Below are 12,492 nucleotides of genomic sequence, written 5' to 3' on the forward strand. Positions count from 1 at the left end.
ACGGGAGCGCGCAATCACATGTTTCGCTGGCACAGAGACGGCTCTGCACAAACGTCATCGAAAAAGAAAGGCTGCAGCTCTCTTCACACCGTCTTCGCTCAGGATGTAAACATAACAGAAATATGTAATAAAAACCTGTCACCGTAAACCATACGATATTAAACCATGTGGGCAATTTCTAAACATTTAAGGGTCCTATAATGTTCAGAAATCCTGCTTGGGGAGCCCCATCCATTACCATCACACCATTTGGTATGCAGGATTTAATAATACTTCTAATCAGTGAAAAAAAAAACATGCATAAATGCTAAGGGAAAATACAATATTTCTAACTAAAACAAGCGAAACAACATGTAAACATCTAAACTGTCTACACGAATAAGCAAGAGTTAGATTCAATTAAATAACATTCAACAAGGTAAAGTACAATGTGTTTAAGCAGCATGTGTATAATTTCTGATTTCCTGGTTTTCTGGAAGCAAAGCTATTAACAACCAAAACTGAAATGTTTATGTCGGTCTGTACTGTAGATCATACTTGACAGAACTGTTAAAACTAAACTCACTCCAGTGACGTTCATAATACTGAAGAAGTGCTTAATCATTACAATCTGCACTATTCACAGTTGGCAAGAGTTTTTCAACCCAGTCGTATGGGCCGTCCAGCTAGTATGCTGTATTTGTTGTATATCAGAAACATCTAGTGGCTGTAAAATATGAATTACCTGGTTGTATTTGGATTTAAAAAGAAACAACAGTGTGGATTGACTGTAGGCATCAAGACCTGGATTGTGATGGTCCTCCACTGAGAGCATGATATAAGAATTGCATGAGGTGAGCTGTTATTGATAGTTAGAAGCAGAGACATTGAGTGCTTCTTGGAGCCTTACTGTCAGACTCAGCAATCTCTTGTGACTGTTCTGAACCAAGAAAGCTTGGACAAGTTCATATTTTTTTATGTTAAGGTTATTTTCTTAATCGCAAATGAAATAGGGTTAGTTTGGCACCACTGTGCGGTATAAAAAGACAGGAGATCAATATGATGGACATGAGAGAAGTTAGAACAGTCACAGGCATCTGCAGCCTCAAATTGAAATCCTTTTTATTGAGCCTTCCAGTGGAAATCAGTGAAAAGTGTGAAAGGAGTTTGATAAAACAACCAAATATTATGTTCAAACGGTGCCTAAGTGATAGTGCAGGCCAAGCCTGGAGGTTGTTGATGGCCTTGTGACTCTCACACCTGTTCTTGTTTTGCTGCCCATAAATTAGTTTACAGTTTATAATAGACGGTTTGTTTGTGGAAGACATTTGTAAGACACTTCAGCTGTGACTGATGTGATGTATTGCATGTGAAAGGCTGACACAAACCATTCAGGCAACAGATGAAAGGGTATTTAGGTCAAATTTGTGATTTTTTGGGAATAGTATAGCACACAATGGACCGGTTTCCCAAATGGATTAACGGATTAGTCTTGAACTAAACTGCAGCATCAACATTGAATGACCGTTGGAAATTCTTTTCAGTCTAGGCTTATGTTTTATCTGGGCCTGTAAAACTGGCCTATAATCAAACAAAGTGGCTGCAACTACAGCATCGTAGCACCATTAGCAGTGACCACAATGACCAAAGCTAAATGGAGTTGGGAAGGTGTAAACCCTTTCGTGGAAAAGAGCAGTCCAGGAATAGCTCTGCAGGTCTAAAAAAAAAACATTAGCCTATTTCCAGGCATTTAGAGAAGATTAGAGAAGTATTTACCAGGTAGCCACTGGCACCATGAGTTGTGTAATTGATGTACTGCAGTAATATATTTTGTCTTCAGTCAGTATTGCAGGCATAACTGGTAAGCTGCAGTTCATAACTGCAACCCATAAAGCCACTTATGCTGTATGCAAATATAGTCATAGTGGATGGTGAAGCAGATGCAGAGAGAACAAAGAACGTACTGTTATATGGCAGCGTAAAAACTGCCACACGACGAAAAAATAATGAATCGTTTTCACCAGTAAAGTCCTATGGACTAAAACAAACAACCAGCCACCAGGAGGGAAAACAAGGACAAAAGGAACCGTTCAATCTAAAGTTTGCCAGGAATGTGACGTTACTCGGAGTTGGCCTTTTGCCAGTCATGCTCTTTACTTGGATACTGCCAACAACCACTACAGACTGTTGGCCAGACATTGTGCGTATTTATGGAATCCAGTGCGCTAGCAGAGAATGCTGGAAAACAAATAATTGAGCTGTCAAAAACACAGCAATGCTACGTGAAGTAATAGATACTAAAGATTTTCCACACTAAAGGCATTGATTGATACTGATGCTGCCAAAAAAGAGATTGCATTCAAGAAAATTGTCCTAAGGCCACACCCGCACTGTTTTATTAGAATAACTGAAATAACCCCTGAAGTCTTGGCACATCCCCTGTGTAGGACCCAGTGAACTTCTCAGCAATGTTGACTCAGTGCACCAGCTAAGTCTGAATCACACAGACGCCATTCAGCCAGATTCTGCTAGTTTTTGGCAGCCTGACGCTGTATTGCTGGATGAAGAAATACTTCAGTCCAACCAAACGCAAGGTTAAACTTTCCCTTCATCATCTGTGGCACGGTACAATTTCTTGCCAAAGCCAGAAGACAATAGAGCATTTTTCCAACCACCACAGTAAAAACAATTAATTATAGTGCCAACACAAGCATGTGCTGTGATACGCTAATGCAATGAAATCATTTACACATCTTGAAAATAGGGTTGCATTGTTGCTTTTTCACACTTTGCATACTTTATTTATGCTCAGAATTGTTATTCGGTATCACAGTAAGTAAAGAGGAATACAAGTCTGGCTCCCGTAAACCAGATGGTAAGCACAAATGTGTGTGAAACTCTTTGCTAAGCAGCTCTTCAGCTGCCTCCCCTTTCCAAACATGACAAAGCACTGTGTCACGGAGAATAAGCTTTGAACTGGGTCAGAGGTGCTGAACTCTGCCCTTGGAGATATTCCAACCTGCAGATAGCCCAGTGTAACCCACCTGTCACACTCTTTAGGAGCATCTCTGTCTTACAGCAAGTTATTTAAGAATAGATTTGGAAACTCTGTAGAGCAGTAGATCTTAAGGAGCATGCAAGGTGTGTCTAATTCAGGTCAACTCTTAGTCTTTTATGACACACAAGTAACCAGACCTGTTACTAAGCATGTATAATTTACACATCCTATGGTGGTTTTCCATACAGAGATCAGCCTAAGCACTGTACTGGACTAAGTTACACTGTTGATGAGATTCTAAATTTTAAATCTAGTCGGAGTCTTTCTGAGAATTAGCCCTTTAAAGGATGTGAGAGCTAACCACCAAAATATTCTTGGCTAATGTAGACAATTAAACACCCTCAAAAATGATGTTTTAGTTTACCCATTTTTACTATATTGTATGTAATTTTGACATATCTTTGAGTAAATAAAACTACACACTGGTTATTTTAAAGTGACACAAAAAGTGTGTGACTTATCTGCGTACACAGGTGTATTTAAAAAAGTATGTTTTGCGTTTAACACATTTTCAGAGTGTGCAGACGGTCAGTTTACCTACAGTACTGTGCTAAATTCAGAGGTCACTCTCCATTTATTTAATGCCCAGTCAAAACAACTGTTAAGTATGTTATTTTTCAGTGTCAGCAAAAAATGCAGAAACATATTTATTATTTATTATTTATCAGAAAATGACACCTCAAAAGCCTCAACAAAATATAATATCATTTTTTTCAGTATTTAGTCCTTTATTACAGCTTCCATTCTTCTCAGGAGACTTAATTTCAGTTTTTCAAAGAAATCTTCAGGGATATTTTTCCACACCTCCAAAGTTCAGTCTTAGATGTTGGTTGCACTTTCTGATTCTCACGATCCACATAATCCCAAATACATTCAGTGATGTTGAGGTCTGGTCTCTGGAGTTGTCAGTTCATTGTTCTGAGAACATCAGCAGCTTCTATATTTGATTAGCACATGCTCTTCTTTTTTGTCTACTTCCTTTTCTTGGTAACAGTTTCTTGACAGCTGCACATCCTTTCAGAATCATAGCGTTGAGTCATCTTCTCACAGTGTCCATCAGTGTCCATCATCATCACCTGTGGATTTTTTCAGATCTGAAGCAAAAGTGGAGCTTGATTTTCTCCTTAAAGTAGTGTCTAACTGATGGTGACAGTTTTGGTGGTTTACCAGGTCTTGCACAGCTTGTTTTTCTGGAAATTAAATAAATGAAGGGTAATAGTTGACTTTGGTGCAGATGTTTACAAAAAAAAGACAAAATTTGCTTTAGATTTCTAGGTTATTTTAAATTTTTTCTCAGAAAGGCCTCACTAGAGTTACCACAGTGCAACTTGTGATTGACACTGTACCAGAGAGGTTAAAGATTCATGAGATGTTTGCCTGCCTGCCAACTGTAGTGATAGACAAGTGGTACAACTCTGCTGTTGTTTCAAGGTGTACATGAGATGTTTTTATTTCTGTCCTGAAAAATTAATGCTTCCACCTGTGTCAGGTTAAGCATATATATTTAATAATTTAGTGAACCAGAGGAAATTATGTGCACTGTAAATGCTGCTGCTTTAGGACATGTTGACACCAGTCTTCAGTTCAGAATTCAGCAGAAGCAGGAGCTGACTCATGTGAGTTACAACTCATAGTTGTCAACAAAGCTTTATAAATGAGTGTATAAATACATATATATGGGTATTTTTATATAAATATGTAGAGTGTGTGTTTGTGTATGGGTATATGCATGTGTATACTCATTTATCTTTGATTTATGGTGTTTTCTTTTGTTTCTATGTAAACTTTGTTGTGTTAACATACCAACTGAGGGTGGATGGGTGGGAGGGAGGGAGATTGATGGTAGAGCATTTATTATTTGTATCTCTGCTATCATTGTGCATCTTGTTTTCTGTTCAGTATTTAAAAAATTGTTCACACAAATGTAATGTCAGTTTGTGGTAAACGCTCTTCATAAAGTGTCTTTTGTAACAGACTATGCAAACAACATGGCTAACATACCGACCATTGTATCATGATCCCCTTTACATTCAACACACAGTTAAATATAAATACAAGGAGGCACATGGCACAGCACACTAATCTAAATTAATGCACAAGTGTGGTACAACTACGTTTGTCTATCTGTCTACATTTAAAGACATATGGACAAACAGTTGTTTATGTTTTTCAATCTAAAGCATTGCAAACAGATTAAAACAAGTTTAAACCCATCACTCCCTGTGCATGTTAATACACGAATAAGCATGCATGATTAGCTTTATGCACACATAGGCACAGAACATATGCACACATGGAAAAAACACTGCAAGCAATTCATAGTCCTTGTGCAAGAACTCTGGGGAACATCGTTACACTTCTTGCTTTGTTCTTTGTGTTTCCCAGCAACAGTCTTGGAATACATACACTGCACAGTTCACCATTATTAAGCCCTATGTGAGCTGAATCAGGTGTGCTCCATTAACAAACTAGACTGGTCGTTCTCAATCCCATCCTATGTTTTTTCCTGCCCCGAACATACCTGAATTAGACTCTAAAGAGATGATTAACCCTTTAAACAGCAACAGTGCAATGTAGGTCCATACTTTATTTCATCCCTCTGATAACTATGTAACTTCCACATGAGTTTCACAGTAGTTACCATATAATATATCGTAATTACTGAATAAGCATCTTGAAGGGCCCATACTGGCACAGCAAATTTTCCTTACTTTTTTTAAATGCAAGGGTCAAAACATCTAAACAATGCTGAGGCGTCCAAACATACATTTACAGTCAAAATGTACCGGTCACTTCCCAGTCCATACAGCCCTTACATGAAAACTAATGGTCAAAAAGTTTCATACCGAAGTTATAAGGAATGTTTCAGCCTGGACTGCTTTCAGAATGAGGCACAAAACAGAGCAGCCATTCAGAAGAGCAATCATTTACATAAAAAAACAAAGTTGCTTTTATAAAAAATAAAAGAAAAATGTAGTTTATAGGCCTTTGAAATGAATTGTTTTTGTGATGCCAAACAGTAAAAGGCACAGTAACACAAACAGCCTCTTTAATTCTAAGGCATGAAGGAGACAGGAAAATAGCTAAAGTGAATGTTTTTGATATATGAAATCACTCAAATGTCAATGTCAGGGAAAAAGCTAAAATACAAAAAAATGTAGGATATGGACCCTTCATAATTTAATAACTATGACTAAAAAATATATATCAAACCCAAATTAATGTAATCAGATTGAATCATTGGACGTTAAAAGATTACAGCCCTATGAAAAACTAATTACATCTTGCAGTTTAGGGGTTAAGTGATAAGTTAAATCAGATGCATTAAAGCAGAGGAAGCAGAAGAACAGGAACTGAGAACCACTGCACTAATCTGAGTACTCCAGGGCTGAGATTGGGAAAGACAGGCCTAAGTGGTCTGAAAACACTTTTCAAATGTTGGGAAGACTTATTTATTTTGGAAGCCACTTGTGTGTCTGGATAGCAGTGAGCATAACTGTGTGCTTGAGTAAACACCACAAACATTTATGAAACATTTTGTCAGAGTTGGCGTGAGGAACAGTAGCATATTTACACTCGTTCATGTATGACCCTAAGAATCCAGTGATAAATAAGAGGCAGCATGCAGTAGTTTGTCTGTTAACTGTGCCGGTGCTCAGGAGCTGTGTATGAGAAGTCTTTGAAGTCTGCTTGGTTGAGGGGGATAAGTGCTTCTTCAATGGGGGTCAGTGTGGGCTCCTCTTGGGTGAAGTCGGGGTCAAAATTGTTCACGTCCTCCAAAGATTTCTGCACAGCACAACATGAAAAGGTCAGCCGTTTAAAATTAAGCCATGAGCTATTTCAGTCCAGTCAGCTGCAGCCATGTTATATCAGTGACAGCATTAGAGCTTAGCCCCTTAAAATCCCAGGCTTATTACATACTATGGCCTATTATTCAGTGACTACAGGGACTTCAATGCGAACTGGTTGGACTACTCTTAAGTTCTATAGAAGTCTGTAATGAAACTTTGGGCCTGCCGGAGGGCCCTGGCCATATAAGGGGTTAAAGCAGTAGTGACCTCTTAGTTGTAAGCTAGCACAACTGCTAACTTAAGATAGTAATGCTGATGGTGAAAATTTTAAGGCTCAGTAGGGGTATATTGGCTTGGCTTACTATTCGTGGTTTGAAGGGGGGTTCCAGTTCTCGTTTCCTCAGCTTCTCCCAGTCCACCTCTTTGAAGAATGGGTGAGCAGTGACGGCTGACTCCCCTCCGTCCCTCTCTGTACAGCCTAGCCGATATGAAGGGTCTTTGGTCAGGAACTGAAGAAGAAAGAAAGTGGGTATGAGCTTCATGACTTCAATTCATGTTTGGGTTTAGTATGCTTATTGCATATACAATAAAGGTGCCAAAAGTGTTTCACAGAAGAACCATTTTCTTAGGTTCCCTAAAGAACCCTTTAGAGTTTGCCAACATTTTCAAATTCTTCAAGTTCTCTAAATTCTTTAAGTACAGGAAAAATTAAATTATTATCCATGGTACTTGACATGTTTCAGAAGCCAGCATATCTGGGTAACACATAGACAGAACACACCGTGCATGCTTAAGGAAGCACTGCCAAAATTTAAGAAACCTTTTGTCAAAGTGATGTAAATTTGTCCACGTATGACAAGAATCTGGTGATAAATAAATGTAACACTTTAAATATATAATTCAACACTACAAATAAATATAATTCAATATATAATTTCAGTCCTTTTGCCTCTACTTAAAGCGGCACTATGTAAGATTTGGGGATTTGGTGACCTCTCTGGTGGAAATGTGTAATTGTATGCAAAAGAACATTTGTAATGTCTGTTGTGCTTCGGACCCCCACAAATCTGAATCTGAACAAATCTGATGATTCTGAATGATGAATCTGATGAACACAGTCAAAACTTGATAAAGGACGTGTCTTTTGAGTATGTAACTTATCTTCTTTTGTCATTATATCTTCATCAGTATAATGTTAATTTTGCATTTGAGACTGAGACATCGAACCGGACATTTTTAAGCCAGTGAGTGTGACATAAAGACATATGATGTCTGTACCCGCATAAGATATATATATTTTTAGATTCAGTAATGCTTTCTTTCAATTTTAAGAAAAAATATTGCAATAACATTAAATAACATTAAAAGACATCAAAACACAGTGACTTGCCCGATGGTTTCTATTAGAAATCTCTGCAGGTTTTCTGTTCTTGTACAAAGTACAGCAAAACGTCAAAATTAACATCAGTAATGTTTCATCATCTTTGCTTTTATAGATGATAGTTCATACTTTCATTGAAAATGAAAAGAAACTGTGTTTGACAACTACCACAAGGATGATAATGATTAAACTTTACAACTGTCTGCATCCCATATGAGCACTGCAGGAATTTTGTTAATGTGGGAAAAAGTCCAAGTGGCTGGATTTCAGTAAAGTCAGTGGCTTGTTGCATCACAAAGGCATTTCCAGCCACTTACTGTCGTGTTTCTTCAGAGACAGATAACTGGGTCAAACTATTTATGAGGGGAGGGTGCTCAACAAGGGTCAAACAAGGGTCACACTTCACTTGTGCTGACTTAGGGGCAAGATCTTTTCTCTCCCCAGACACATAACAAAAAGGCTGAGAGGCTCAACTCCACAGCTCTAAATGAAAGAGGAAATGAGAACACAGCCTCTTTCACATGCGGCTTAGGATGAAATAGAATTCTAACTCATTGTACCGATTGGGAAAATGACTGTTTACTGAGTAGCCGGGGTGACTGAGTTACTACCTATCATGGTATTTAACTGGCACAACAGGTAATTACAGACTTATAGATGCTGCCAGTGCAAGGTGTATTTTGAAGCCAGCTTTATTCTCTTAAGGCACGCCCTAAGAGTCATGTTGCTGTGTGCACACGTGACATGCAGGTCTGCTCTAATTAGTCTTTAGAGTGGCTAAGAGTGGCTAATTACAGAACACTGACCAGATATTTTTAAGTTGGACACCATCAACTATATTTACAGCCAATTCAAATTGCATACGGATATAAACAGAGGAAGTATTGCATTATATAGGGATTGGGAATCTTAGCCAATAAGCACACATCTTCTAATGCGCTGCAGAGTGAAACATAAGCCTCTTCTGCCCAGAGGGATATGTCTAAAGTCACATGGTACAGAGGTTAATCCACACAAACACAGCTTTTTAACCCTTACTGGAGTTAAATGGCATTGCATCACCATATAATGGTTGATAAACAAATGAAATCTACAAACCAAAGGCCTCCAAAAACTTCATCATGCTATGAGCAAACAATCTAGTCTGATTTATACAACACCACAGTCAATATACTGTGCCAGTAACAAACCCATTACATGTCCTACCATGTTCTTTCCTATACGTACTGTACCCTCCCATAATTGGCTCAAACAGCATGACACAGCACATATCTGTCAAAACAAAGCCTGAGCTGCAAAGTCAAGTCCAAAGCTGCACAGATTACACCCGCTCCGTTTTCTTGACCAACCAGAAGCCTGGACCCTGCCCGAGGGGTCTGGACAGGGTTATGTAACGGGCTAAGTCAGGGAGAGTTTTGGCTTCTCTTCTCTTAGTACAACAGAAGCTGAGGCAGAAGCTGCAGCACGCTAGGTTTAACATGTAAGATAGCATCTGGCTATGTTATTTGCAACCTCATGCATGGGACAGCTCACTTATATAAGAGCCCAGCAAAGCTGGTCATATTACCCACCTAGTCTCTCGCGCAAGCCTGATATTACTGTTTACTGCTATTAACCCCTTTATAAATAGGGCAAAGACCATTACCTCTACATATTTACACGACTCTTTTCCAACTCTTACTGTTACATTGATTTTGGTATGACTTTACAAAGCCATGAATTCTTAGATTTATTTTGTAGTACTAAAGGGGTGATATTACACAGTACTGTGCAAAAGCCCAAAGGACACTACCTTTAATTTATTAAATTTCTATTCAAAACATCTATTAATTCATTCATGTTTATTTGCAATATTTCTGAGTAGACTACAGATTAAATCAAAGGGTAAAGTCAAAGGAAAATATGTAAAAAAACAGAAGTGTCCAAAACGAAAGTACAAAAATAATTAAAAGAGCAACCATGCAAGACTTGGTGGTGGTGGTAGACCACCAGAACTGTCACTATCAGATAAGCAGTACTGAAAGCTTTCATCTTCGAAAGATAGGAAAAAATCAAGCTCCACTCTGTGAGAGCAGATCTGTGCTTCAGATCTGTCAAGAAGCTGAGAAAAGGAAATAGACAAAAAAGAACATTGCACTAGAACACTGGTGGAGTATAAAATATATTTCCAAGATATGGGCCCTTAAAATGCTTTACTGTAATATATTATCTTGTTGACTGAGCAAAAGTTACCAATATCAAAGATATTATATTATATATTATAAGTATGAAATCCATTACACTGCCAAGATTGTTTGAGAACACAACTCTAGTCTCTTCACTCTCACTCTTTTGAATGGCATAGGGTAATGAGGTAATCAGAAAGGTTCAGATTTTAAATACAGAGATGTTTTGCTTTGCACAACCACTAAACGTTGCTTTTGATGATGTCATAGTGTTTGTTACAGTTACATGCACAACTGTGTATAACTGAGCCATTGGAACCTTTGGAGCAATTGGAAGAGATTAATGAACATGAGTGTGAAGTTACAGAAGAATGCAATGCAAATGTAAAAAGGAGAAGGAAGAAGTTTTTTGCATTGTGGTATTTGCAATGGAAAAGCAGATGCTGGGCATGACATCAGTGAGGGTAACATAGAATCAGTTCTTCCTCTAAGCAGATACTGCAGATAAAAAAAAAGTTAAATGACTCATGCTTTTACTTTTGACCTAGTTATACTGGTAGTCTGACAGATGAAAAACACTCAAGTTTGGACACGTTGTTATGGAGGGAGAGATTCAGTTTGAATTCTCATCCTTCTGTATTGTCATTCATACACCCAGATTCAAACATAGCACCACACTATCTTCTGTCTATACAGTACTGTGCAAAAGACCACCATTCTTTCAATTTATAAGATATTTATAAGGAGTTTAGACAGAAGATAATCCATTTGTGTTAGGAAGGGAAAATATTATTAAAATGTATAGAGAAAATAGGGCACCAAAACAGTCACCATCAGACAAACAATACTTAATGCTTTCAGTTTTGAGAGAGGAGGGGAAAAACAAGCTCCATTCTTGCTCCAAATTTAAAAACATGTTTTTCTGTCCATCCTTCCACTGTGAACACTCAATACTATGTGTCTGAAAGGATGTGCGTTGATAAGCCATTACTGACTTTTGCACAGCACTGTTTACAGTATCAATCTATCTGTATATTAACACCACAATTTAAAATATAAAACCAATTTTATTGCAATTTTCATGTATAAATGATTTAATATGGTAGTCCACTGCAACTTGAAGCATTTTAAATGATTAGTAGGAATGTATAAAAAAAGAAATTGTGCATGTCCAGTGTGATGAATGGAGCTGTACATGATTCTAAAAAGCCATCAAGCAAAATAAAATCTAATCAAATCAGATAACTTCACAAAAATATAGTAAATAGATAATTACATAAATCTTTATTCATTTAATAATGTCTTCTTATGCCCAAAAGCTTTTAAAAACCTGTTCATTCATTGGTTTCTATCAAGGGTCTTAATAATGGTTTCAAGGGCATTAATAGGGAGGTGGTCTACTTTGCTGCAGTAACAGCCTCTACTGTTCTGGGAATGCTTTACATTAGATGTTGGAAAATTGCTGTGAGGATTTGATTGCATTCAGCCAGAAAAGCTTTAGTGAGGTCAGGTACTGATGTTGGATGATTAGTTCTGGATCACAAACCCCACTAAAACTCATCCCAAAGGTATTGGATGGAGCTCCATCACTCCAGAGAAGGCTGCTGCACTGCGGTACAGCCCAGCGCTGGCAACTTTATAACCCTCTGGTTGATGCTTGGCATTTAACATGGTGAACTTAGGCTCATGTGCAGCTCAGTGACGGTCTTTGTACTAGGCAAAGGTAGGTAGCCACTAGGGCCTCCATAAGCCAAAGGCCCCATGAAAGCACAAATTAAAAATGCTGTACAGGTTTATGCTAAATAATCTATCCCAAAGGCAATTAAGCGATAATCTACATTTTGGAGAGGAAGTTCTTCTGTATGATTTTCTAGGTGTTGAGAGGGTAAATCAAATAATGGTATCCAAGCAGAGAAACATAAACAGAGGAAGAAAAGCGAAACACTTGTCGCTTCCCTTCCAAAGCTAACTTCTTTTTTTCAGTCAGAACAGAGCACTGCACAGGCTAACCAGACTGTACATAAAGCTACCGTGAATGTTAGTATGGATAGCTCCAGTCTTGGGGTAATTACTCAAAAATAATCCTTTAGAAATTACTAATTACTTCTTGTAAACTGC

The 12,492-nt window shown here is 38.0% G+C and overlaps 1 protein-coding gene across 1 annotated transcript in view; it reads right to left on the minus strand.

Moving 5' to 3' along the window:
• Positions 1-6,311: 6,311 nt before the first annotated feature.
• The window catches only part of prkchb (protein kinase C, eta, b), a 31,061-nt gene continuing 24,880 nt past the window's right edge, over positions 6,312-12,492 (minus strand). The window contains exons 13-14 of the mRNA XM_036581698.1: positions 7,191-7,337; positions 6,312-6,823 (exon numbers count right to left, since the gene is read on the minus strand). Of these exons, the coding sequence (XP_036437591.1) occupies positions 6,677-6,823; positions 7,191-7,337 (294 nt within the window). The 3' untranslated portion in view covers positions 6,312-6,676. The remainder of the gene's footprint in view (positions 6,824-7,190; positions 7,338-12,492) is intronic.

The sequence above is a fragment of the Colossoma macropomum genome, unplaced genomic scaffold (genome assembly GCF_904425465.1).
Source record: "Colossoma macropomum unplaced genomic scaffold, Colossoma_macropomum, whole genome shotgun sequence".
Classification (NCBI taxonomy): domain Eukaryota; kingdom Metazoa; phylum Chordata; class Actinopteri; order Characiformes; family Serrasalmidae; genus Colossoma; species Colossoma macropomum.